The sequence below is a fragment of the Prionailurus viverrinus genome, chromosome A2 (genome assembly GCF_022837055.1).
Source record: "Prionailurus viverrinus isolate Anna chromosome A2, UM_Priviv_1.0, whole genome shotgun sequence".
NCBI lineage: Eukaryota > Metazoa > Chordata > Mammalia > Carnivora > Felidae > Prionailurus > Prionailurus viverrinus.
In genome coordinates, this window is record NC_062562.1 from 18,398,404 (window position 1) to 18,426,121 (window position 27,718).

A 27,718-nucleotide genomic window follows, 5' to 3' on the forward strand; every position below is an offset into this window, starting at 1 on the left:
GACAGGCGCGAGGTACTGTGGGTAGGAGACGGCCGTCGGCCGAGGCGCCATTTTGTGAGGCAGCCGTACCCTGTTGGAGATTCTGGGGCACAAAACCGCTATTTCTGCCACTTCGGTCTCTCCTGGGGGTAAGTGCGGCAGCCACCCGTAAAGACCGGCAGTTCATGCTTTTGAGGCAAGCCTCGTGCAGCTTCCCTGACAGCCGCGGGCGGCGGCCGATCAGTCCCAGCTGCATCTCTAGAGTAGCTACCCGAAGCATCGGAGGGCCGCGCCCCTGCTCGCCGCCTGCGCTGTCAGCTCTCGGAGGGTGTCCTCCCGCCCAACCTGAGGCCCACTTTTTTTCGGGCGCTTGACTGTACCCCTGCCGGAACGCATTTCCAACTCCCCAACCCAGCTGAATGTGGAGCCATCGCCTGTCCTTCGGGTACTTCTCAGGGGTGTCCGGCAGTTTTTAGCCGCCATCGCCCCGCAGCTGCAGTTGAATCCGCCTATCCAGGAGGAGGTTCGGTGAAGGCTGATCTGCGGGCTGGGAGCCTCTTGGGGTTCGGGAGGGGCATGTGCAGGCAGAAAGGGAAAGCCGGACGCCGGAGTGGGTCGCGCAGGCAGTGGCGCCGCCATCTCGGCTGCAACACCCCACGGAGGTGGGTCCAGGCGCTGCCCGAGACACAAGGGGCGGCATCTGAGATTCTGCTCAGGACCTTATTTCTCCCAGGTGGTTCTCTTCCATTTATTAATTCAGCAAATGTTCGTTGAGCGCCTGCTCCGGAACAGGCGCCAGGGACGGCTGTAACTAGTTTCTCAGACCTCGCACGCATCGAACGCGGTCTAGCTGTGTGATGTTTTATTACCACCAGGGCGCTGCGGGGCCTAGTTGGTCGCCTCAAGGGCTTGTGGTGGTTATTGTTGCTGAGAAATTAAGTCGTGTCGAGGTTTGCTCTTGTCTTACTGAAATATGAAATAGCTTTGGATCAGCCGTTACGTTATAAATGGAGATTTCAATCAGCACGGCATTCTGGCTTCTAAAATGTTTCAACTTTTCATCAGAAAATACTGAATTTCATGTTGCTGCTTGTATTAATAAAGACACTTTGATTAATGTTTTGAAAAGGTCAACTACCCCGTTGGAGTTGCTTTGATTAGAACACAGGGAGCTGATTGCATCTCTGCCTTTTTTGCTTTGTAATCCTAAAATAGGGGAAGGGAAGGAGTTTTTTTCCTGTATTCTTTTATGAGTTTGTTATCAAATAGAAAATCTAATATTTTAAAGTATGCCTTATCTTCCTGCTGTGCTCATTTCAGTAAAACCTTAGTGTGATTTTAATATTGACAGTTGATTCCCACCTCCCTTCTCTCCTACCTCCCCGCCGCCACCTTGTATAATCACTGTTAATAATTTGATGAAATTCCAACCTCAGCAGTGTCCTAGCTTATGGAATGATGGCCTTAAATGATCTCTCAAATTTTCAGTGATCAGTCTCTCTTATTTCCTAGAAAAAAACAAAATTTGAACCTTTTGGAGCAGAGTGCTACATCTTCAGTAGGACAATGGGTTCAGACAAACGGTAAGTTACTAGCGTACCTGTCTTTGTTCACAACATTTCATTGGGAAACTGAACTACTTGTTAAAAATTGATTGTTTATCAAACAAATGTAAGGGACTATTTTGTGCCAGGCATTGCTGTTAGCCCCTTCATGAGCCTTGCTCTCACAATCAGGTGGCTTAGTGAAAGAATTGAAGTACTGTGTGAACTCTGCTATATAAAAGAAGTCGAGGGTGCTGCTAGAACACATAGGAAGCATGTGTTTTCCTGGAGACATCTAGGAAAGCTTCCTGGAGAAAGTAATCTTTAAGGTGAAGCCTGAGGATAAGTAAGAATAAAGGAGGGCAGGGTGGAGTGGTTCACTGAGAGTTCCCAGTGTGGAAAACAGCCTGTGCAAAAGCCAGGAGAGATCATACAGTCTGCCACTTTACATAGTACCCGGCTGTAGTAAGCAATCAGTGAATGCCAGTTCTTGTTACTGTCCACTCCATAGCAAGATGATCCAGATTTATAGAAGCTCTGGACTATGGACTACATGAAAAATAAATGAATTGAAAAATTGCTAAAGAATTAGTAGAAAATTAAGATGACAGCATTTGGCTGCTCTGTCATCTGGGGATTCTCCCACCCAGACCATTTGATTTGAATACTCGACTTTTACTTATTCATTCCTCCTCAGTATTCAGGCCGGTCCCAGTGGTAGATCAAATCAAATTAACAGCCCAAAGAGACTCAGGAAAAGTTCTTGTCACGTGATGTCATTATTCTAATGCTGTGTTAGCAGTCTGTGGTTCCAAATAACTTACTAAACTAACATTTACCCTTTTAGGGTTTCCAGTCCCTATAGTTCACATCATGAAGTAGTCCTAGATTACTTGTTCTGTTGGTTTCTTTTTAGTAAATTTGTATTTTCTAAATGAGGCACTTCTAAGCCTTTCCTTTGTCTTATCCTTACATGGTTTTATGAACCTGATAAACAGTTTATGAAAAAACTAGATCTTTGGTCAAATGGGATTAAGCCTCTTGTTATTAGATTTTCCTGTGAGACCTAACGCTGCCGAGGAACCAAAAATAAACCAGATGTTCTAGGAAATGATGTTCTCTGCTGGTGCTAGTTAGTAACAAATGAACTTGGTTAACTGCCTGATAAGGAAAAAAAAAACCAAAAAACAAAAACTAATTTAATTCATCCAGGTTGTGGGTCCATTTCCCAGTAGTGTGATACCCTGGAGAGTGGATGAGTCAGAACACTCTCTCCTTTGAAATTGGGTGAAATGCTAAAAATTGCTTTCTTCCTATTTTTGATCACTAAGATCTGAATCAGGGATGGAAGGGGTGATATGTGTGTAGACTACAGGCTTGGGAATATGCAGGATAAACTTGGACAACCTGACCTTTGTAAAAAAATATTAAACCCAGACATTTGATACCCATATTTTCAGATTTAGCATTATCTCCTGAAAGTTATTTTTTCCTTTAAGGAATTTAGATGTTTTTCCTAGTAGTTGTCTTTATAAACTAGAATTTGGTGATCACATTTTGAGGGATACTTTAAACTATTTTGGTATCTTATAAACTGAGCTGTAGGGGTATGTGTTTTCTACCATGTTTTCTAAAGGTATAAAATGTGATTTACTTTAGAGTAAATGAAAATTATTTTCCCTGGCAGAGTGAGTAGAACAGAGCGTAGTGGAAGGTACGGTTCCATCATAGACAGGGATGACCGGGATGAGCGTGAATCCAGAAGCAGGCGGAGGGACTCAGATTACAAAAGATCTAGTGATGATCGGAGGGGCGACAGATACGACGACTACCGAGACTATGATAGCCCAGAGGTGAGTGGTCAGCAATTGGTGTGAAATAGTTAGATTATGAATTGTATGCACAAAGCCTTTAAGATTCTGGAAATGAAATAAGTATACCAAGTGTAGAACTCTGTTGAGTATTATATTCAAATTCTATTATTCTGAAATCTGTTGAGATAACTCTAACCCTCAAAGACAGCTGAGCCTCTGGTAATAGAAATTACTGGCCAGGATTTACATAGGGCTCACCGTGCACCAGGCACTCTTTTGAGCACTTGACTTACATGAACTCGTGTAGGTCTCATTACAACTTACGGTACATGTCTTCCCATTTTAAAGATGAGGCAATTGGAGCGTAATAATATACCAACACTGTGCCTCAGATGCTACTTCTGAAAGTTGTAGTTTCAGTCACCATAGTTTTTTTCTCATTTCTCTTCTATATGTAAATAGAGCTTTGTTTAGAAGTAATTGTGTTGCCCATATAATTATGCAGGGCTTTTTTTTTTCATGCATACAATCTTCATATTGTGACAGGTCATGTAGTATTTCACTGTGTGTTAGTGTACTGTACAGTGAGTTGTTAAACCATTCTTCCTGAACTAATGGTTATGGCCCTTCTTTTTTTGTTGTTGTTTTTTTTGTTTGTTTTGTTTTTTGTGTTTGTTTTAGAAACACTACAGTGAACATCATCATAGAGTTTCAGTATCCTCTCTGTTGTTCCTAAAGATAAATTCCTAGGGCCTGGATCAAAGAATATAAACCCACTGTGATTTTAATTGTAATTTTATTTATTATAAATCAGAGAGAACGCGAAAGAAGGAACAGTGACCGATCCGAAGATGGCTACCATTCAGATGGTGACTATGGCGAGCATGACTACAGGCATGACATCAGTGATGAGAGGGAGAGCAAGACCATCATGCTGCGCGGGCTTCCCATCACCATCACAGAGAGCGATGTAAGGGGAGACAGCAGTTATAATGAGCAGTCCAGTAGGCACAACCGATTTGGAACTTCTGCCATTTTATGTGCTATTGTTTTATCTCAAGCTAACATCTCAGCTAGTGAAGTATATTTCTGTCTTTAGGATGGAGTTCTTTCAACTTGGTTCAGAAGTTAATTACCATTTATATTTAGACTTTGAAGCTCAACGTAGAGGAGGTCTTATTCCTTCAATAGCCCTTAGAAGGTAGTTTTTTATTTTTATTTTTATTGAATTGGTTACTTACTCAGTGAGGATGTATCAGCAAAAACATTTTCTTCATGATCTGGCCACCTTTGATTTGATGAAAATTATACTATCCATTTGAGACCTAAGAACCCTGTTGAAAAGGAAGGCCATTACTTGGCTCCCCACTCCTAGAACTGGCCAACAAGGGCCTTGGTATACTGGGTGCTATCTGATTTTCACTGGCATCTCTGGCCCTCACCCATTCCTTCTAGCCACATCCACCACCTGCCTCCCCTGCAGGCCACTTCAAATATGTTCATTGTTCTACCAGTGTGCCTTTTTCTGCTTGAAGTCTCCATTATGTGAAGCCTTCCCTGATCTACTAGGCAGACTGGTGTTAGAAGAGGTCCTGTTGAAAGAGGTTCTGCAGAATGTCCTGGTGGGGGGAAAAAGAAAGAAAAAGGGCTGCCTGACTGGCTCACTTGGTAGGGCATGCTACTACTGAACTTGGGGTTGTGAGTTCAAGCCCCATGTTGGGAGTAGAGGTTATTATTACTTAAAGTTTACTTACTTATTTTGAGAGCGAGAGCAGGCATAAGCAGAGGAGGGGCAAAGAGAGGAGAGAGAGAATCCCAAGCAGACTCTGTACTGTCAGCTTGGAGCCTGACTCGGGGCTGGAACTCCTGACCCTGAGATCATGACATGAGCTGAAACCAAGAGTCAGACTCTTAACCAACTGGGCCACCCAGGTGTCCCTGGAGTAGAAATTTTTTTTTTTTAATGTTTGTTAATTTTTGAGAAAGAGACAAAGACAGAGTGCAAGCCAGGGAGGGACAGAGAGGGAGACAGAATCCGAAGCAGGCTCCAGGCTCCAATCTGTCAGCACTGAGCCCAAGGTGGGGCTCGAACCCATGAACCATGAGATCATGACCTGATCTGAAGTCGGACAGATCTGAGCCACCAGATCTGAGCCACCCAGGTGCCCCCCCCCCCTTTTTCTTAATGTCTCTGGAGGTTTAAGGGAGGTTTTATTAGTGGGGGGTAAAAAAGGGTTCCAGGGATATCTTAGTTGAACTGATTCTTGAGGGATAGAAAGAAATGTTTGGGTTTGGTGGAGAACTGGGGGAAAGGTGTAGACTGCACTTCTAGGCAGTAGGGTAACATAAGCACACCTGGAAATAGATTCTGAATTTAGTCAAGGCATTGAACCAGGTTGATTTGGCTGATGTTAAAGGCTTTTGGCAGGGGTGAGGGATGTGGGAAGGTGCTGTTGAGGCCAGGCTCTGGAATCTTTAAAAGCCCAGCTAAGTATAAAGTTACTGGGTAGCTCAGTTGGTGTAAACACTAGAGCTTCTGACTCTTGATTTCAGCTCAGGTCATGATTTCATGCTCAGCATGGAGCCTGCTTGAGATTCTTTCTTCCTCTGTTCCTCTTGCCCGCTTGTGCATGCACAGTCTCTCTCTCTAATAAAATTTAAAAAAAAAAAAAAAAAGGTACTAAGGGCTTTTCCTAGTAGCAAAAGCTATGCAAGTTAGAATGTTGGAGGAAAGAATGGTAGTGGGTAGACAGGGAAGGCAGAGATGAGCACAGGTAGGGGCAACGGTGGGCATGTAGAATAAGATGCAGGAAATGCAGGAGGAGTCCATTTAGGAAAGTTTGCTTGTTAAGCAGGTTGTTCCCTTGAGTAGTCTGCTGACCTGTGATCCTGGGAGTCTGCAGAGGAAGTGAGTAGCATGGAGAAGCAGTGCTCTAGCTGACTTGGGGAACCTCCCTGCTGGCAGTGAAACAAGATTGTAATGCTTTTGTATTTCAGGCTTCTTCAGGGAAATAGAATCGCCTACCATAAGAAGGCTGGTTTTCAAAGTAGAATTTCTCAGGCCCCCAAATTATGTAGTATTCTTAGCAGATTCATTTGTTGAGGTTTTAAAACATTTTAAAATTATAGTATTTAATCTTCTGGACTTCAGTTTATAATTTTCATTATTGTTTATCTTTTTTTGTTTAGCCCTCCCTCCCCCTAACTGACATGAACTCTTACAATAACTATCTTTAGTTACTATGTTACTATATGTTACTGTTACCACTGCTTTTGTAGTAACTATCTTTAGTTATTCTGATGACCAGTTAGTTATTACTAAGCATGGACCTGAGTCACATGGTGGGGTCTGGCTCTGTGTAGAACTTCTACTCTGTGGAAAAAATAGACATAGTCGATTCTCTTTCTTTGGGGTGGTTATGGTCGGTTTATAAAGTCATTGCAAATAGAATACTGAACTATCACTCCTAGAGAAGATACAAAGTTAGGTTCCTGTGAGCCTCTGGTCACAACATTTTCATCAACAGATCAATACATAACCTTGTTTTAGGTGCATTTTGGTTTAGAGATACCTTATTTAATATATATTGTTGATTCATAAACCTTGAACTCACATCTAACCACACTATAACTTGTGCCTGAATGAAGCTTGTCTTACATACATATTTTTTCTGTAAGGGACATCATAGCCTTCTTGCATTCAGGAACACTAGACAGAAACTCCAGCACTACATTTGGAGAGCCATTTTATTCTTTATTTTAAATTTTTTTATTGTTTTATTTTAAAGCACAAGTGGGGGGATGGCAGAGAGAGAGAGGGAGAATTTTAAGCAGACTTCACTCTCAGCTCAGAGCCCAACACGGCGCTTGGTCCCATGACCCTAAGATCATGACCTGACCCAAAATTAAGGGTTGATGCTCAACTGACTGAGTCACCCAGGTGCCCCTGGAGGGCCATTTTAGATAGTGAAATCACCAGGGCGCCTGGCTGGCTCAGTTGGTAGAACATGTGACTCTTAATATCAGGGGTTGTGAGTTCAAGCCTCATGTTGGGTACAGAGATTACTTCAAAACTAAACAACTAGGTAGATATATGGATAGTGAAATCAACCAAAGGTACAAAAATGTGATATACTTGGCACTAAATAGATAGTGAAAAAGATACGTGCTTACATTATGAAAGCTGAAACCAGGCAAAACATCACCCCGGCCTGGGACAGGTGCATCAAGTGACTCAAACCTTTCCTTCTCCTGCATATGTCCACAGATGACTTGGAAGTGCCAAAAGTATTGATTTGGAGTTACAAATTTCAGTGAATGGGCAAATTTGCAAACACAGAATGCACAAATAATGAGGATCGATAGTGTATAATCCCATAGCCTTTGCACGTAATTATGGAAAGTTGGAGACTTCGTCTCACAAATTTGGCCCTGGTTTTTTTTTCCTAGGAGTATTGCTACCTGGCATGATTGATAAAGAGATTAGGGTATTTCATTGCGTTTTGTAGTAAGGGCTTGGTCTGACATCAGTAACAAACCTTCTAGCCCAAATTCATTTTTCTAGGCCCAGTTATTGCTTGACCTATTAGGAGCCTAGGAATGTTATGAGCTTTGTTAGTTTTCACCACTAATGTAAATATAAGAAAATTATTTCTTTCGTATTGTGCAAAAAATGTTTGAGAGAGTTCCTTGTGTTTTTGGCTATTGATTCTTGATCATATACTTTAGAGGACAATAGCACATTCTTTGCCTCTTCTAAATTTCATTTTCTTTCTGGTCCTTTAAACAAAGGACAGCAAAGTGAGACTAGAGGAGAGAAGCTTGCAGGACAGCATGCCGTGGGCAAGACTGTTTATAACATAAATACTTGTACCTCAGGGAAATCCCCAGGCAGCATATAAAGAATGCATTTGAGGGAAAAAAAAAAAAAAAAGAATGCGTTTGAGGCTGTTCTAATGCATTTCATTTCTGTGAGAAGCGTTCCCTTTTTTCCATGTTTAGAATAATTGCATTTTGGTGATAGAAGTTAAAAACTTGGCTGATTAAAGCAGTTGATGCAGTTCTTGGTCCTTGAATTTTCTTTGATGTGGAATAGTTTGTGGCTGAAGCTTTAACTATAAACGTGTAAAACTCTGCAGATTCGGGAAATGATGGAGTCCTTTGAAGGCCCTCAGCCTGCGGATGTGAGGCTGATGAAGAGGAAAACAGGTGAGAGCTTGCTTAGTTCCGGCGGTTCTGGCTCTCTTCCCCATTCCCACCTCAGCCCCTAAAGACCATCCTGATTCCCCCAGTCTTCAAGCACATGAATTCAGAATGAAAGGTTTGCCATGGCTAAGGAATGTGACTCTTTGAAAACGATATTAGAGAGCACCTGAGGACCTTTTTAAAAACTTTGTTTTTAGGGGCTTTTTTTTTTCCTTCGGTAAGTAGTGATTTATAAACTCCTTGTTTGACTGTTTGTAGTCGGTTGCATGGTTACTTTTTAAGCGTGGAATCAAATCGAGTGGCACTTAGTTCAGGCGGCTTGGTTCCTTGCCATGGCAAAGTATCAAGAAGATCCCCAAGTCAAGTCACATTTGTAAAGCTGCTTCCCAATTGGCTTTGTCACGCAGTGTTGAAGCAGTGGGAGAGAGATTCACCTGTTATAAAGGAACTGACTAACACGAGTATCCCGTCTATATCTGAATGCTGTCTCTAGGTGTAAGCCGTGGTTTCGCCTTCGTGGAGTTTTATCACTTGCAAGATGCTACCAGCTGGATGGAAGCCAATCAGGTTGCTTCACTCACCAAGTCTAGATATTCATGAAAATGGAACAAGTCTGTACAATTTAAAAAAAAAAAAAAAAGGTTGAAGGAGTGGTTTGTTCCAAAGGAGTGATTTTTTTTTTAAAGAAAAGCTTTGTATATATTAAAATTGATATTATTAGAATAAATAACAGCAGCAAGGACTGCATTGCAGAATGTGCTCTGCCTTTAAACATGGCTGCCTGGCAGGACTTTGTTAATCACTGAATACCTGTCTGGTGATTACCAAAACATCTTAATGTTCCCTTTTCCCCTACTGATTATGTTCCTATTCATTATGTCCATTGAGAGTAATCTTAAAATACCCAACTCTCGATTCGACAGTAAAGAGAATATAGTAGAAGTCTGCTACTGGCATTTTGTAAGTGATTCCTTATTTCTGCTTGGAGACCATAAGCCTCCTGGAGGCATAACTGTTCGTATGGGTCTTCAGGACTATTTAAGGACCTCCGTGGAATTTATGAACAATAAGTCTGATGAGATTAGCCTGGGAGCTAGTGTCCTGCTGCTGTCTAATCTAGTTAAACTGGCATTAACGTTCTAATCTCCCTGAGAATGCCTTTTAAAGTCCGTTGAAAGCAAATCATTGATGGTTCTTTGATGTAGCATTAACTGAAGTGTTCTACAGTTTGTCAAGAAAACGTTCAGTACTTGGCACTTCAGTAACATTTTTTGCCAGAACTCCATAGCACAGTGTTGAATGCCTTAACCAAATGCGTTCTGAGAAGTTTGCTTAACTCATTATGTTGCTTTTCTGCAGCATTTTATTTGTCACCCATAAATAAGAGTTATATTCTTTAGTAATATAACAAGACTCACTAATGAGGGTATCATTTTGATTGATTTGTTAGATTTTTAAGCCTCTCATTTTCTTAACCCAGAGGTGACAGCCTGATCTTAAAAGTGAAGTTTCATTCATTTCATACCATGGACATCATACTAGTAAATATAGAATATAAACACAAGCTTCATGTGAGTCTGCTTTCTTGATGTGACAGCATCTTTTGATGCAGTGGAGGTATCAGAATGACTTGTCTGGGAGTTTAAAACTCCAAAGAAATTAAAACCCACAAGACATTTAAAAAGATCTCCACAATTTTAATGTATACAAAGCTAAGTTACTGTGTAATATTTCATTACAGTTCAAATTCACTCCAGAAATAAAAGGCTAATAGGATTAGGGACTCAGTGATAGTTTGGAGTCTCCCCCAGCACACACCCCTCCTACTGGGATGATCTGTTGACATATCTCCCAGCTTCATTTTTGTTTCTGTACAACACAGTGAGTGGATGGCCCTTCAGCTTTTTCCTTCTTGGCCAGACATGCAGTCTTGCCTTTAGATAATGCAGAGACAACATTCACAGCATGTCTTAACTCTTCCAGGATTTGCAAGAACCAAATTGCTCAACAGTATGTATATTTAGAGGGGTTAGACTCCTTTTAAAAATTTGGATATCTAACCTCCTACTAATTCTGTTCTGATATTGTCAGAACATCCCATTCCCTCCCCCCTCCTGCCCCCCCCCCCAATAAAAAAAAGAAGAAAAAGAAGAAAAGATGCTCCTGTTAAATGAAGGCTCTTTGGGGGCAGGTGCTGGATATACATACTCTTGGCTAGACTGATTGAGCTTGGAGTTTTGACCTTCAAAGTTGATTCCCTTTTAGTCACATGGTTGACCTGAAGGGTAAGGTGGTGTATGCATTTATAAACTCTTCCGACCCCCCTGAAGAAACTTCATTGGCCTCCTGGTTACTCATCCTGAAGAGAGTACCATGTATTTCAGTGAAAAACACATCCATCACTTAGGACGTGACATGGTTTCAGTTGGCAGGAAGAAATCTCATTTAGCTGCTTTAGAGTGGATGGCATTCAGAATAGGCCCTCCTAAGAAAAAGTTGTAACCAGATTCCCTTTAAAAATGAGCTCCCCTCCCCTCGTCCCCCAGAGGACAGACACATGCTGAAGCAGGAGTTTGGGGAAAGGGAAAATAGAAAGGCTTTTACTTTACATAAGGACGGGGGACTGGGGGAAAAGTGAAGCGAAGCCCAAGGACACCATGCTGAGGCTAAAGTAGGCAATCTCAGAACTGGGAGAGTTGTGTCTTCTGCTTTTTGAAATAGACTGTCACTCTCGGGCAGCCTGGCAATGCTGAATGTTAGGACTTCTGTCTCTGCTGGAGACACGGCCTGGTGCATGTCAGCGGTTAGAGTTTGGCAGCTTTCTCAGCACTCCCTGACTCCGTTTACCTTTACTCCGCATCCCATTCTCTTACTGCCTATCTGAAGGATTGGATGGGCAGAGTATAGGTGGCGGTGGTTGGTCCTCCCCGTATGTTGTCCATTTAATTCCAGAGCACTGATTTTTCCGAAGTGTGCTCTGCCCTGGGAAAATGGACACATGTTCCTCACAATGGGAATAACTAGTTACTTCTTTTTTTACAGAAAAAGCTAGTGATTCAAGGAAAGCACATTGCGATGCATTATAGCAATCCCAGACCTAAGTTTGAAGATTGGCTTTGTAACAAGGTAAGCATGTGTTCTTCCCAGATAGACCAAACTCCTTCAAGTTTTGTTTTCTCTTTGTCTGTCTGAACAAGGAAGCTAGAAAGTATACAATCACCAGCTTTTATCATAGGGTGATTTTCCTGGTTCATGACTTTCTTTTCATCCTCCTGTGCAGGTACTAGAATCCCTAGAACATTAGAGATTTTTTTAAGATCCAGGTTCTTGGACACCTGGGTGGGTCCGTCGGTTAAGCCTCCGGCTTCAGCTCAGATCATAATCTCAAGGTTCACAAGTTTGAGCCTCAATTGGGCTCCTACAGACAGCTCAGATTCTGTGTCTTCTCTCTCTCTTCCCCTCCCCTGCTCACACTGTCTGTCTCTCTCTTTCAAAAATAAACGTTGAAAAAAAAAAAAAGATCCAGGTTTGGGGTTGCCTGGGTGGCTCAGTTGGTTGAGCGTCTGACTCTTGATTTCAGCCCAGGTCATGATCTCACAGTTCATGGGTTCGAGCCCTGCATCAGCCTCTGTGCTGACAGCGTGGAGCCTGGTTGGGATTCTCTCTCTGCCTCTCCTTCACTCATGCTCGCTTGCTCTGACTTCAAAATAAGTAAATAAATATTTGGGGGGTTGGGGGGAGATCCAGGTTCTAAGCTCAGTGTTTCAATTAGGATTTTAGGTTTGTTCCACTTTACTGTTTCTTGATTTCTAGAGCTCTCAACTTGTGGCATAGTCCTTAATTACATTAACAAAATCCTTCTGACTCTGCTCAAGTTATGTAAGATCCGTTATGGTTCTGTCAGGGCACCTGGCTGGCTCATTCGATAGAGCATGCACCTCCTGATCTCAGAGTCGTAAGTTCAAGCCCCACATTGGGCATACAGCTTACTTAAAGAAAAAATAATAATACTAAAAAGAAATTTAAAAGCAGAAATATTGTAGTCCTGTCAGCATTGCACCATTTGAGCTTGCCATTCTGAGAGTATTCCGATTCATTGTTCTTCACGTCTACTGTTTCCAGAAGGGGGCTTGACAGTATTCCATTCACATCTTGCTTGTGTGTATAGAGTGGTCCATATAGTGAGTGCTCTTCTGATTGAAGAACAAATTTTGCCACTGTTTGCTGTAGGGTTTTGGGTGAACTTAAACTTTCCCTCAACTTGATAAAAAGGGAATTCTACTTCAGACTATGTCAAGATTTGTTTTTCTTGTTAGAATTCACATACTGAAACATTTTACATTTAAAATTTTTAGGTGAATGCCTTTTGTCTTGGTTACATGTTATCACTCTCTGCTTTTTTATTTGCTTACTGGGACTTGTCCATGGCCCTGTAGCCCCTAACCCACCTCATCACTAGTAAGCCTGGCCTACTGTGAGAAATAATTACAGAGAAAACTTTTTTTCTTCCAGTGCTGCCTTAACAATTTCAGGAAAAGACTAAAATGCTTCCGGTGTGGAGCGGACAAGTTTGGTAAGCCCAAACTCAGCTATTTGGAATATGCATTGAAAACCTGACTAATTAGGGGGCACCTGGGTGGCTTAGTTGATTGAGTGTCCAACTCTTGGTTTGGGCTCAGGTCATGATCTCATAGTTCATGGGTTTGAGCCCCAAGTTAGGCTCCATGATGATAGCGCACCCCTGCATGCACACTATTTCTCAAAAATAAACTTAAAAAAAAAAAAAACAAAAACCTGACTAATTAGGTTGTCTGTGGTATAGATTGTAAAGCATTTCAGGAAGTCATGTATCTTCTGTAAACTTGCTTACCTTGTGTTAGGGAGATGCTTCTGATGACTGTGTGTGCAGAGAGTTCCTTTATTTTCCAAAATTAAGTCTGCTCACCTGGTTTGCATTTTGAATCTGTTTTTCTGTAGTACCAAGGTAATGTCAGTCGTCTCCAGCCCAGTTTCTGCATTCCACATGTATCGTGTCAAAATTAATGATGTTTTATTATAGCCACAGATGGTTTAAAAAGAAAAAAATGGCTACTACATTTGCTTACAATTAAAACTTCGGGGTTTGAATGTATTTCTTTACTAAAAAAAAATACTGGTTTATTATTTGTTTGTCTTCAGTAACTGACTCCCCCTGTCTCCTCCCCTTCTTGTAGACTCTGAACAGGAAGTGCCCCCTGGAACCACAGAATCTGTTCAGTCTGTGGATTACTACTGTGATAGTAAGTTCCAGTATATTCTTGGCCTTTATGGTATTACTTGACCTCAGTTGGGAGTTTTTGTGCTCTTACACTTTTTTAATGACCAACATTAGCTTTAGTTTATCCCATGAAAGATTGGTTTTTAGAATCTTCTCCATGTCAAAGTGCAAGATACACTAGGAACCTCCCAAATCAATTTATGTGTTTGTACTTGAGCCTGCCTTCAAAAGCATTGGTGGTGGTAATGCACATACATGTTATTTGTCTCTTTCACCTCCAGCAATCATACTTCGAAACATAGCCCCGCACACTGTGGTGGATTCCATCATGACAGCGCTGTCTCCCTATGCATCCTTAGCTGTCAATAACATTCGCCTCATAAAAGATAAACAGACCCAGCAGAACAGAGGCTTCGCATTTGTGCAGCTGTCCTCTGCAATGGTGAGCTCACTGAATCTTTTCTTTTAAGAGAAACTGGGCTTGGAGCACCTGGGTGGCTCAGTCAGTTAGGCAGCCGACACTGAGCATGGAGCCTGCTCAAGATTGTCTCTCCCTCTGCCTCTCTCCTCTGTTCATGTTCTCTCTAGAATAAAATTAAATAAACTGGGCTTTAAGAGACAAATGTGGTTCATCTAAAAGTAGTACTCTCTGTAAGGCTCCTGGAACCCAAAGTTCAAGACTACGTAACGATAGTTATTGTAGTGCTAAATTAGAGGACCAGTTACTTTGATAAGTGGTAAAAATAATGCGTATACCTGTGAATGATTGGCAGAACTGAAGTTTTGAGCCACACTTTAATTTTTCCTTCTTGCTTTGTTTTAGATTGATTTAGCATTTACTCCTTTAATAATAAGGAATGCCTTCATGTGCTGGAGGAAAGAGGGCTGTATTTTTTCCTTGAGGTTTCGTGTGTACAAACAATTATGAATTACTGTTCTTTTTTAATAGAAAGCTGTATTTCTTTGAATGGGGTAGGTGGTAGGGAGCGATTTTAAATTATAGGACAAAATGGTCTTTCTTGACCTTCTCCTTCAGGATGCCTCTCAGCTTCTTCAGATATTACAGAGTCTCCATCCTCCTTTGAAAATTGATGGCAAAACTATTGGGGTTGATTTTGCGAAAAGTGCCAGAAAGTGAGTAGCTTCATTGTCCTTATTTCAAACTGCTGTACTTGCACACTTGCCCAGGGATGGTTTGCTGACTGTACCCTAAGCCCATGTTCTCCTCCCTGAGACACAATCCTCCCTGGTTGCCAAGGTCAGGAGGGAGTCAGCTGTCTTTCTTAAAACATATTCTTTCCTGTCCTGAGGAACTAGTTGCTGGAAAACTACAAAGCAGGACAGAGGCAGACATGGCAGATGGGTTGAGAATATGTGCTATGCAAACAGCTTCAAGGTGGTGCAAACCCATCTGGAAATAATCTTTTCCTTCCAGAAGCTTCGTATAGAGAAAGCTTTAGTCTAGAGATATAAATGTCCCATTTGAAGTGTCATTACTCATCCAGCAGATACCTTACTAGATGGCAGGATACAGAGTAAAATGGTGACACTACAGAGACATTTGCCCACTGAGGAATTGGCCCATGGAGACCCCTTTCTGCTCTGAAATGAGGCCTTGCTAGCATTTGAGAGTTCCCGACAAAGGCTAGAGTGAATTGATGTTTCCTTGACAGTATGGGAGCATGGATAGGAAGCATACTGAAATAGAATCACATGCTTGGATTTTTGTGGTTTCAGAGACTTGGTCCTCCCAGATGGTAACCGGGTCAGCGCCTTCTCTGTGGCTAGTACAGCCATTGCTGCAGCTCAGTGGTCATCCACCCAGGTAAGATAGATGTTTTTTGTCAAAGTAGTGTGTTGGTGCCCAAATTCACAGAAGTAGTCTTAGAAGCTCTCTAAGGACAGTTTTAGGGAGTACTTCCTGGCTTCTTTCCTTGGTGTCTACTAAACTCACCTGTGTGTCCTCTTCTTTTGACATGCTGTAGTCTCAGAGTGGTGAAGGAGGCAGTGTTGACTACAGTTACCTGCAGCCAGGCCAAGATGGCTATGCCCAATACGCTCAGGTAGGTAGATTTGACCAACATCCACCTTCTCTCCAGAGCATGTCTGAGAACAGCAGCTTTTAACAGTGCACTTTTCTTCAGTACTCACAGGATTACCAACAGTTTTATCAACAACAAACTGGAGGATTGGAATCTGATGCGTCATCTGCATCAGGTAGTAAACTTCATCTGTTTTACCTTTTGTTTAAGTAGCTGTGGTTGAGGAGATAGAACTAGATGTCCTTGGCGCTTGGAGGGCTCAGTTGCTTAAGCGTCTGACTCTTGATTTTCCGGTCGTTAGATTGAGTCCTGCAATGGGCTCTGTGCTGTTAGCACAGATCCTACTTGGGATTCTCTCTCTTTGCCCCTCCCCTGTGTGTACTTGCTCACCCGCGTGCGCGCTCTCTCTCTCTCTCTCTCTCTCTCTCAAAACAAATAAATGTAAAAAAATAATAATTAGATGTTTTAACTAGACCCCAAACCAGGAGTCCATTTCCCTGCAAGGTGGTGGGGGGGGGGGGGGGGGCGGTGCACATTCAGTGCTGTCTCCATGTGTGTAAGGTTTTGGGGAAGATTAGAAGTACTTGAGTCGCTGAGAGTGTGAAACCCATGTTGTGATGAGTATTCGTTCTTGGAATTCAGCTTTGTGTCTCCCCTCTCTGTGTTGTTTGGAATCATGGGTGCCCACATAGGTTCAAATGAGCAGGGAGGGTGTGGCCCTAGATTCTGGTGACCAGAAATCAATCGCAAGGGTCATTATAAGAAGGCCTTGCTTTACTTTTTGTTGTAGAATTCTAAAAGTCTTATGGTTAAATCTTTTCTCAACCCCAGATACGGATTCCTCTTCCTTTTTTTTTAGTTGTCATACAGAATATTTAACTTTGTGACATTCTAGTAGGATTATAAAAACGAAAATGTCATAGGTTCCAGGATGCTTAGTAGGAATTAAGAACTGATACATCAGGGCACCTGAGGCTCAGTTGGTTGACCGTCAGACTCTTCATTTTGGTTCAGGTCATGATCCCACAGTCATGAGATAAAGCTCTACACCAGGCTCTGCACTGAGCGTGGAATCTGCTTAAGATTCTTTCTGCCTTTGGGGCGCCTGGGTGGCGCAGTCGGTTAAGCGTCCGACTTCAGCCAGGTCAAGATCTCGTGGTCCGGGAGTTCGAGCCCTGCGTCAGGCTCTGGGCTGATGGCTCGGAGCCTGGAGCCTGTTTCCGATTCTGTGTCTCCCTCTCTCTCTGCCCCTCCCCCGTTCATGCCCTGTCTCTCTCTCTGTCCCAAAAATAAATAAACGCTGAAAAAAAAATTTAAAAAAAAAAAAAAGATTCTTTCTGCCTTTGTCCCCACCCCCGCTCATATGTGCAGATACATTCTCACTTGTTCTCTCTAAAAATTACAAAATAGGGGCAACTGGGTGTCTTGGTCACTTAAGCATCCGACTTTGGCTCAGGGCATACTCTTGTGGTTCATGGGTTCAAGCCCCACATCGGGCTGTGTGCTGACAGCTCAGAGCCAGGAGACTGCTTTGGATTCTGTGTCTCCCTCGCTCTTTGCCCCTCCCCCACTCATTCTCTGTCTTTATCTCTCCTAAAAGGTATATAATAATAATGATGATAAATAAGTAACTGACCTCACGACAGAAGGCTAGTTTGGGTATTACAGATGAAGATATTTGGCTTTGAGTTCATTGCCTTGGCCCTTTCTAACCCTGCATGCATCATTTATCATCAGGCACAGCAGTGACCACCACCTCAGCAGCTGTAGTGTCCCAGAGTCCCCAGCTGTATAATCAGACCTCCAATCCGCCTGGCTCTCCGGTAATCCTGTTATCCTAAATACAGAACTGGTGACTGTTGGGGAAACTTTATTTTGTTGTACACGTATTATCCTTTCCTGCTGTATGAGCCAGGATTGAATAATACACAGACATTCCGACCTTACTTCTCTCTGTTTGGTAGTATTAGATAATGAAATAATTTGGAGTGTGTATTTAAAACATAAGATTCCAAACAAGGGGTATTTATACATTCTGCATGCTTCGACTTGACCTTTAGGAAGAAAGTTGTCAGCATGTGTTTTGCTCAAGGATTGCCTTAGATCATTGCTACAATGTGTCTGTCAGGGGAGCCCTTCCTCCTGGATGGATGATTGCAGTGATTTAGTTCTCTTAAGAGGCTTTACAGTTGAAATTATATTGAAGCTGCTGTTCTTTCCAGACTGAGGAAGCACAGCCTAGCACTAGCACAAGTACACAGGCCCCAGCCGCTTCCCCCACTGGTGTAGTTCCTGGTACCAAATATGGTAAGCCAAACCTCATGGGGCTGTTAACAGTTGGAAGGTCCTAGTTGTTGTCTGTGTCTAGTAAGAGTTCCTCTCCCTTTGTGGGTGTCAGAGGGACACTTGGGGATATGAGAGAAGACGACCATTAAGGCCTGCTGCATCTCCGTGGCTTAGAATTTGAAGTAAAGCCAGTTTCTTTATCTGGAATGACCGTGTGCTGGATTTTGTTTTTGCAGCAGTGCCTGACACATCCACTTACCAGTATGATGAATCTTCAGGATATTATTATGATCCGACAACAGGGCTGTACTATGACCCCAACTCACAGGTAAATGCAGTTTTCCTCCCCAGCGTCACTAGAAATATCTTTGTTTTACTTAGTCTGTCTATGAGGCATGAAATGAAATACCTTCTGCAAAGGAGCAAGTGACCCAGATTAGTTTTAAGTTCTTCAGAACCACCAAGATGTAATTTCTATTTTAGGATTTTAATTTTTAAAGGTTAAAAAAAGATGTTTTCAGGTACAACGTACATACAGAAAAATACACGAGGGGCGCCTGGGTGGCTCAGTTAAGCATCCAATTCTTGATTTCAGCTCATGATTTCACAGTTCGTGAGTTCGAGCCCCAGCCTTCTTGGGATCCTCTCCCTCTCTCTGCCCCTCCCCCATTCATGTGCACTCACTCTCTCTGTCCCTCTCTCTCTCCCTCCCTCTCTCTCAAAAATAAATAAACTTCAAACAATAGAAGAAAAATATACAGAGCTGAAGTGTACTTTTCTTTGAATGTTCATATGTATACACATTCATATATATCAGCACTGACAGGAGAAAACATTCCTGGCATGCTGAAGGTTCCCTTATGCCCCTTGTCAGTCAGTACCCATCCCCTTCAGTAATCACTAGTCAGACTTCTAGTACTACCGTGGATTAGGTTGTTATTATAGGTGGTTGTTAGTCATTATGTAAAGACCTAGATTGAAGTTTCAAATTGTGGTTTCTCTTCCTGTGTATTTTTTAAAACTGAGATGAAATTCACATGACATAAAATTCACTTTTTTTTTTTTAAGATTTTATTTTTGCATAGGGGCGCCTGGGTGGCTCAGTCGGTAAGCATCCGACTTTGGCTCAGGTCATGATCTCGCAGTTTGTGAGTTTGAGCCCCACATAAGGCTCTGTGCTGACAGCTTGGAGCCTGGAGCCTGCTTGGGATTCTGTGTCTCCCTCCCTCTCTGCCCCTCCCCCGCTTGTGCTCTGTCTCTCAAAAATAAATAAGCATTAAAACATAATTTTTTTCAAAAAAATTTATTTTTGCATAAACCCAGCGTGGGGCTCGAATTCACGACCCATGAAATAAAGAGTCTCATGCTCTACTGACTGAGCTAGCCAAATACCCTTAAAATTTACCCATTTTAACCATTTAGAATGTATAATTTGAATATACTGGCAATGTTGTGCTACCATCACCACTAACTCCAAAACATTTTTTAAATTTATTTTTAGTAATCTCTGTACCCAACATAGGGCTCAAACTCATGACCTTGAGATGAAGAGTTGCATGCTGCTACTGACTGAGCCAGGCACCCCTTAAAGTTTATTTGTTTGTTTGTGTGTTTGTGTATTTATTTTGGTAATCCAAAATACTTTCATTGCCCCAAAAAGAAACTGTGTACCCATTAACAATCACTCCTTTGTCCCTCCTTACCCCAGTGACCACTATTTTCTTTCTGTCTCTACAAATTTGTCTCTTCCAAGCATTTCATATAAATGAAGTCAGATGACATGTGACCTCTTGGTGTCCAGCCTCTTTTACTTAACATCCTGATGTTTTCTTGAGGGTAGAAATTAGCAGATCTGTGGGGTGATGTTTTATTTTTAGTAGTGGTAGATTATTTTGAAGAGGGAAGGCAACACTAACACTCCATAAATAAACACTTATGACCAGGAGCTGTATATATAGAATAGGAAAATAAGTGCTTTTAACAGGTACTTGGTATTGAGAGCTTGTGGTTTCTGAGAAAGAGGTGTGAAGCAGTGAGGGACCCACCTGAGCAAGCCAAGCCTTGCGTGGTTCTTCCGCTCCTCTTGCTTGGTGAAGAGGTGAAGTCTGACCATTATCCAAGCAGTTCTTTTTAGTGGCCGTGTTTTTGTTGTGACTTCTGCGTCTGACCCATACCACCTTCCCTAGAAGAGACATGACAGATGTCTCTCCTGGGTCCCTGCTGAGTGAGTAGAGCGAATGACTAAGGAAGAAAGAAGTGGAGAGATAGGTGCTACCTATCTCCCATTGCAGTTCATCCGACATACATCAGATCTGGTCTTCCAGGCTCTCAAACTGGCTTTTTACAACCCTGTGTTTGGTTACCTGGGTTTCCAAAGGGTTTTGATGGTTGGACCCAGTAATGAATGAGCTGTTAACTGGTTGTCACAGAGGATGTGTGATTTAAAAACTCCTTCTGAACAAGGGGAGTCTGGCTGGCTCATTTGCCAGAGCATGCGACTCTTGATCTCAGGGTTGTGAGTTTGAGCCTCACGTTGGGTATAGAGATTACTTAAAAAATAAAATCTTGAAAAAAAAAAAAAACCTCCTGCTGAACCACTTGTTCTGGCCTCCTGGTTTGTATAAACAGTCTATGGAAAGGAGTGAGACACATTGCTCTTCGGGTGCCCTCCAGGCCCACGGATTAGATTAATGGTATTACACTGTTGAGAAACCATATTCTACTTTTGTCTAAAAAGTTCCGTACCTCTTCACTGGCCAGTTCATCATCCTCACCACACCATCACATACAGCAGCTTCTCTCTGAGCAGGAGATACTACTGCTCTGCAACATGTTTTATGTTTATATGTTGAATTTTTTTTGACAAAACAATTTTGTGGGCCTTTTTGACAAAATGATCCTTTAATGGTTTGACAAAAAAGAAAGTCTGCATTAATTGTGCTTTGTTTCTAGTACTACTACAATTCCTTGACCCAGCAGTACCTTTACTGGGATGGAGAGAAAGAGACGTACGTGCCAGCTGCGGAGTCCACCTCCCACCAGCAGACGGGCCTACCTCCTGCAAAAGAAGGGAAGGAGAAGAAGGAGAAACCCAAGAGCAAAACAGCCCAGCAGGTGAAATAATGACCCAGCCAGGGGACTTCGAGGTCTTTCTGGGGTATTGGGCTTAGTTTTTTTTTTTTCTTTTCTTTTCTTTTCTTTTCTTTTCTTTTCTTTTCTTTTCTTTCTTTCTTTTTTTTTTTTTTTTTTGAGTTGTGCCCTCTCTGTCAGCTTTATTTGGATTCTCAAAAGCTGGGCCACACGTTTAATTTACATTAAGTTCATAAAGCATTTTTAATTTTTTAGTTGTTTGTCAGTTGCCCATATACATACTTAGAAGGAAGTATATTTTGGAACACTGCACAGGCTTTCAAGCAGTATTCGTTAATGATTTTGATTGTATGCAATAGTGTGTCATGAAGATATTTGTAGGTAGAAGTAAGGGCAAAGGGGGTTTTGTTCCAGAGCACGTGATTGAGGTGAGATCCTTAATGGCTTCTTACTGTGGCACAGGGGCTGACTGTTGTCTAAACTCACATATCTAAATGGTTTTTTTCATGGTTATTTGTCATTAGATCGCTAAAGACATGGAACGCTGGGCTAAGAGTTTAAACAAGCAGAAAGAAAATTTTAAAAACAGTTTTCAACCTGTTAATTCCTTGAGGGAAGAAGAGAGGAGAGAGTCTGCTGCAGCAGATGCTGGCTTTGCTCTTTTTGAGAAAAAGGTAACTTGGGGCGCCTGGGTGGCGCAGTCGGTTAAGCGTCCGACTTCAGCCAGGTCACGATCTCGCAGTCCGGGAGTTCGAGCCCCGCGTCAGGCTCTGGGCTGATGGCTCAGAGCCTGGAGCCAGTTTCCGATTCTGTGTCTCCCTCTCTCTCTGCCCCTCCCCCGTTCATGCTCTGTCTCTCTCTGTCCCAAAAATAAATAAACGTTGAAGAAAAAGGTAACAGTAGCAGGAATGACCATACTTCTTCATGGGAACTTAAGTAAAACTTGAGGCTTATGACTTGTTTCTCTGTTTCCCAGGGAGCCTTAGCTGAAAGGCAGCAGCTCATTCCAGAATTGGTGCGAAATGGAGACGAGGAGAATCCCCTCAAAGTAAGGAAGGACCACCAGTGTTTTAAGGCCATTTTTGTGGTTTGTGTCTTCCTGTGATTCTCAGCTTCATCTTGGCTAATGTGATTCCTACTTAAAACTGGATGTGGTCACTGTTGGTGGGTATTGAAAAGCTTCTGCACATAGAATCCATGTCTAGGGCTTTATTTTCTGGGTGAAAGCCAGTGAGATGGAGCATTGAATGAAGCCTGAATTTGAATTCCTAAGCTCAGTTGAGTTTTATTGCATTTGTAAATAGAGGGTTTTAACAGTTTGGAAAGAGAAAATTAAGACAATAAAAAGTGTTTTACTTGATAGATACTGGTCTGGGTGGGCCATTACCCTGATCTGTCGTATTTGGGGTTTTCATCTATAATGAGTAGTTTGAAAACAACCATCCAGGAACTTTTCCTGGGCCCCAGGAGTTTGGTGCCAGCAGGCTGTCAGGCCCAGCACTTGAGGACCTGACTGTTCTGTACAGCCGGATAAATGCAATTTCACTGTTGAAGTATGGCATGGGGCATTGGGAGTTCTCACACATCTTGGATTACACGTTGCTTTATCCAGATACATAGTCATCACTGCTTCCTGCTGTACATTTCCAATGACCCACCCTTTTGTCCCCAGAGGGGTCTGGTTGCTGCCTACAGTGGTGACAGTGACAATGAAGAGGAGCTCGTAGAGAGACTTGAGAGTGAGGAAGAAAAGCTGGCCGACTGGAAGAAGATGGCCTGCCTGCTTTGCCGGCGCCAGTTCCCTAACAGAGACGCCCTGGTCAGGCACCAGCAGCTCTCAGACCTTCACAAGGTGGCCATGATTCTCTGAGCTGATAAGAGGCAGGGAGGGGAGGCAATGAGGCAATATGGGTGCCCTGATGTTAAGTGAATGCCTTTCAGAAGACTGTTCTGATGGTAGTCTGTTCTACATCATAGAGTGGCAAAGAGCATGGCAGCTCCATATACACCAGGCTCTAGTTTTCATGCTGTAGTGTGTCGATTGGGCTTTGACTCTTAGACTAAATAGGTGTTGATAATGTTATTTCAAATTAGGATGGTCCGAATTCTTACTACGTCTGTCAAATCTCTTGTACAGCAAAACATGGATATCTACCGACGATCCAGACTGAGTGAGCAGGAGCTGGAAGCCTTGGAGCTAAGGGAGAGAGAGGTGATTGAGGGTCACTGTGCCACTAGAAGGAGTATCTTGTATTTGCTTTTAGCATTTATTTGTAGCACTTAATTCCAGGTCCCAGGGGCAAGGTAGGATTTGTCATACCACATGTCACCCGGCCATTGTGGCTCATGTCAGGTTATAGGTGCTTTGTGAGCACTCTGCACCCTCTCTTTATGAGGATGGACAGAAGCACATCCTCAAGGTTGCTCACAACTTGTGAATGCCAAATACTTACTGGTGAAGTATACGGGATTTTAGTAAAGAGAAGGTGATCTCTTCTGGCCTGCAACGAGGGAGGCTTCAAATTAGGCCCAGAGGATATCAGGGCATAAGACAGACGCAGTGATACAGAAGGAAGTAATGGGCAGGACTGGGTTTGGGGTGAAGGCAGCAAAAGCAGGTGAGGCCAATAATGGACAGGCATTTGATGGTTCATGAGGCAAGTTGAGGGCCAGCCAGGCTTTAAAAAGAAATTGAGGGGGGTGCCTGGGTGGCTTGGTCGGTTAAGCGTCCGACTTCAGCTCAGGTCATGATCTCACAGCCTGTGAGTTTGAGCCCCGCGTCAGGCTCTGTGCTGACAGCTCAGAGCCTGGAGCCTGTTTCAGATTCTGTGTCTCCCTCTCTATCTGCGCCTCCCCTGTTCATGCTCTGTCTCTCTCAAAAATAAATAATAGTTAAAAAGAAAAAATTAAAAAAAAAAAAAGAAATTGAGGGCCGTTGGTTAGAAATCAACCACTGGGCAAGTTACTTGAAATTTTTCACCACGTGATAATTTTGTAGTTCGACTATCTGTAATTAGGGCTTTTGCTTTTCTGTTATTTTCCACTGTTTGTGGTGCCATCTGTCCCTGGAGATGGGCCTGTCCCAAGTGGTAAGAGGAATGGCATCTTTGCCCTGCTCTTCCTCTAGGACCCTGGGAGGGTGTACCCACGGCCTAGCAGGTCTGTTGAAGAGCTTGACAGGTGACGGCTAATTAAATAAAATTCCTTGTTGGAGATGTAGGTGGGCCCCAGGTTCCACACACAGTTAATCCCTACAAACCGACCATTTTTTCAATACGTTTTTTTAAAGTTTATTCATTTTTTTGAGAGAGGGTGTGCGTACACGAGCAGAGAGAGAGAGAGAGAGAGAGAGAGAGAGAGAATCCCAAGCAGTCTCCATGGCTCCACGCCATCAGCACAGAGCACGACGCCAGGCTTGATCCCATGAACCCGTGAGATCATGACATGAGCCAAAATGAAGAATCAGACGCTCAACCAACTGAGCCACCCAGGGGTCCCCAAATGTACCATTTTCGGTATTGAGTGCAGTAAGGGGAAAAAAAACAAAGGTGTTAGGTGTTTCAGACCACTCAAAAAGGCCAAACTCCAGACTAGGTGGTAATCACAAAGTCTAGGTGCATTAGGTTGTTGCAGCTTCAAGTCTGAATGTCTTTAACAGCGTTTTTTCTCGCACGTAGATGAAATACCGAGATCGAGCCGCAGAAAGACGGGAGAAATACGGCATTCCAGAACCTCCAGAGCCCAAGCGCAAGAAGCAATTTGATGCTGGCACTGTGTATGTGTTGTGTACCTTTTCCACTTCATTAGCAGGGGCTGTGGCTGTGTTAAGTAACTGTGTGTTTGCCACTGGCAGGAATTACGAGCAGCCCACCAAAGATGGCATTGACCACAGTAACATTGGCAACAAGATGCTGCAAGCCATGGGTTGGCGGGAAGGTTCAGGTTTGGGAAGAAAGTGTCAAGGCATCACAGCTCCCATCGAGGTAAGCAGTGAGATTGGGCTTCTGTGGTTTGCAGGTTTATTTTGGTGATGAGATGAGGTCAAAGCACCCAGACAGCCTGGGACCCAGGGGCCAGCTTTACCTTTACCATAAAGGGCCATCTCCTCTGGCAAGCCCAATGGAGTCTGGTTCCCGGCCGCCCTCCTTTATGTCACTCTTCTTTTAAGATGTCATTTGAGAGGAATGGGTGTGGTACCCTACTTGATTTTTCTGGTCTTTGGTTTTCTTGGGTAAAAGCTGTCTTGAGAACTATATATTCTTATGTCCTGTTAGAAACAGCCCCTTACTGAACACTAATTCATCCAGATAGCTTAGATTAGGTTTTTTTCAAGGTACACTGTGCTTTAATTTCTTAATCACCATGTAGGTGATCTTGGTTATGTATAAAACAAGTTACAATTTAGTAGGATTTTTATCCATGATACATTTTTTTAGTTGCTCAAAGCTCAGATTGAGATGTAATCTCAGGTTCAGGAGTCCCCCACCCACTGGCCTTCTAGATGAGAGCGCCACCAGGGACTGTTCCTTCTCTAACCTGGCAGCCCAGCTTAGGTCAGACTCCTACAGGCCATGTTTATCTTGTGCAAGCCAGTTCTGCCATCGGGGTGTCCTGCTACAATCTGCCCATGATTACCAGACCTTCCTAGGCTTCAGTGGAGTATTTTGGGGCCCTTAATAGGTACAGAAGCCTGCTGAGCAGGCACTGGGGGACAGGGTTGGGGGATGTGTCTCCATCTGCCTGTCTTCCTTAGCACATTTTATTCCTTCAGTCCTTAACCCTACTCCAGGTCTCCAAAACTTCCTCTCTTCTGTCCCCTGGTGGGTGGTCCTTTTCAGTTGGGAGTCTGCTGGATGAGCAGGGGTTGAAGCGGTCCACACCCTACCTGCCCTCTGCTGACAGAAATTCTGTTCCCCTAGGCTCAAGTCCGGCTAAAAGGAGCTGGCCTAGGAGCCAAAGGCAGTGCATACGGACTGTCGGGTGCGGATTCCTACAAAGATGCTGTCCGGAAGGCCATGTTTGCTCGGTTCACGGAGATGGAGTGAGGTTCAGAGAGAGAGGGAGGGCAGGAAAGATGATGAGCTCCTTGGAGCACAAGGAGTGGTCCATCTCCTGAATTCACTCTTAGCGCCTGTCTCTTTAAGGGCATGCCTTGTGCTGTTAATAGTTTTTAGGGCGAACCACTCCATTCTACAAGGTTCTCCCACTTAAAGGAGTTCTCCTTATATGGGCTGTCTGGTGAATGGCCTTCCTTCCTGCCAGAGGGCTTGTGAGCTGGCCAAGGGGACAGTGAGTCTTTTATACTTCAATGTACATAGTGTAATGTAGTGTGTTTTACATGTGTAGCCCATGTCGTGGTCTGTCAGCCCCTCTCATTGCTAGGGGGTGTTGAGATGCCCTAGGTGGTATGTGACACCAAAGCCGCCTCTGTCATTTGTTGTGCTGTCTTTTCTTGGCAAAAGCCTTGTGTATATTTGTATATTACACATTTGTACAGAATTTTGGAAGATTTTCAGTCTAGTTGCCAAATCTGGCTCCTTTACAAAAGAAATACCTTGAAAAATGAGTGTCTGCGTCTCTTTATTCTTGGGTGACCAGGTGTGCAGAGCGTGTCTAAGCCAGTCAAGCCTGTTGGTGAGGTAAGTGTGTTAAAAGTTATTTATAAATAGTATTTTATGCTGTTTTCCTTTCCCCAACCTTGCTCAGATTCTTAAGTTCAAGAGTTTGCTAACATGCTTTAAAATTCTTCATGGAAACTCAGTCATATCTGAGTCAGCTTTTCCACTTGCAGTTTCTAAAGACCAAAGTGAGTATGAGCTCTTGTGTTTCCCCAGTTGCCACAGATTGTATTCCAGCATGCAGCATTGGGCTGTTACTGCTCTACTGGGGTACAGGGGCTGAGGAGGAGGCCCTGTCCCCCGCCCCCCACTGCACTCCACTTGCCTTCTGTCCTCACGTCAGGTGCTGGGGAGCTGTGTTCAGTGTGTTGCAGGGTTTACCATTATCTGAATGGGTCATCCCATCTGATGGGTCATCCCATCCTTGTCATCTTGCCCAGCAAAGACCGCGCCTGATGAGGGCAGGAAGCATGCCTGTGTCTGAGAGGCTGCTCCAGGACCCGATGTGGTGATGGGGGATCCACGCTGCCAGGCTGGCTGAACTGAGCACACGGGCTCCATGTTTTGCATGTTGTTGGGGGAGGACTTGGCAAAGCTAGAGTACCATTGCTTTTGTGGGCGGTCACGTTTTCTCTTCAGGCAGGTCTGGCCCTTGTAAAAGGATGAAAAGTGCTCAGGTGGCACTTGCAGGTATATGGGCCCTCAGCCTAGCCTCCCCAGGGATGCTTTGGAAGAAATTGAGGCAAATACAGAAGCCGCACACTTGGGCTTCAGGGTAGCGCTTGGGAACCTCACAAAAATGGGTCCAGCCTACAGATTCCTGCCTTCCAGGGTCAGCCTTGGGGAGCGGAGACCAGCCCCACCTCCAGAGCCCTCATGCATC

The 27,718-nt window shown here is 43.4% G+C and overlaps 1 protein-coding gene across 2 annotated transcripts; it reads left to right on the forward strand.

Moving 5' to 3' along the window:
• RBM5 (RNA binding motif protein 5) lies at positions 1-26,783 on the forward strand. Of its 2 annotated transcripts, XM_047846114.1 has the most exons (25): positions 1-128; positions 1,492-1,562; positions 3,211-3,376; positions 4,152-4,307; positions 8,476-8,545; positions 9,036-9,109; positions 11,585-11,668; positions 13,055-13,115; positions 13,756-13,821; positions 14,081-14,241; positions 14,836-14,933; positions 15,537-15,624; positions 15,785-15,862; positions 15,944-16,016; positions 17,579-17,664; positions 18,064-18,148; positions 18,364-18,455; positions 21,080-21,241; positions 21,742-21,891; positions 22,194-22,265; positions 22,890-23,069; positions 23,355-23,429; positions 24,895-24,992; positions 25,071-25,200; positions 26,137-26,783. In XM_047846114.1, exons 2-25 carry the CDS (start codon positions 1,546-1,548, stop codon positions 26,260-26,262), a joined length of 2,448 nt encoding a protein of 815 aa, XP_047702070.1. In that variant the 5' UTR covers positions 1-128; positions 1,492-1,545; the 3' UTR covers positions 26,263-26,783. The 2 variants fall into 2 exon arrangements, with proteins under 2 accessions (XP_047702070.1, XP_047702077.1); XM_047846121.1 differs by lacking the exon at positions 3,211-3,376 and having other exon boundaries at positions 55-128.
• The last annotated feature ends 935 nt before the right edge of the window (positions 26,784-27,718 follow it).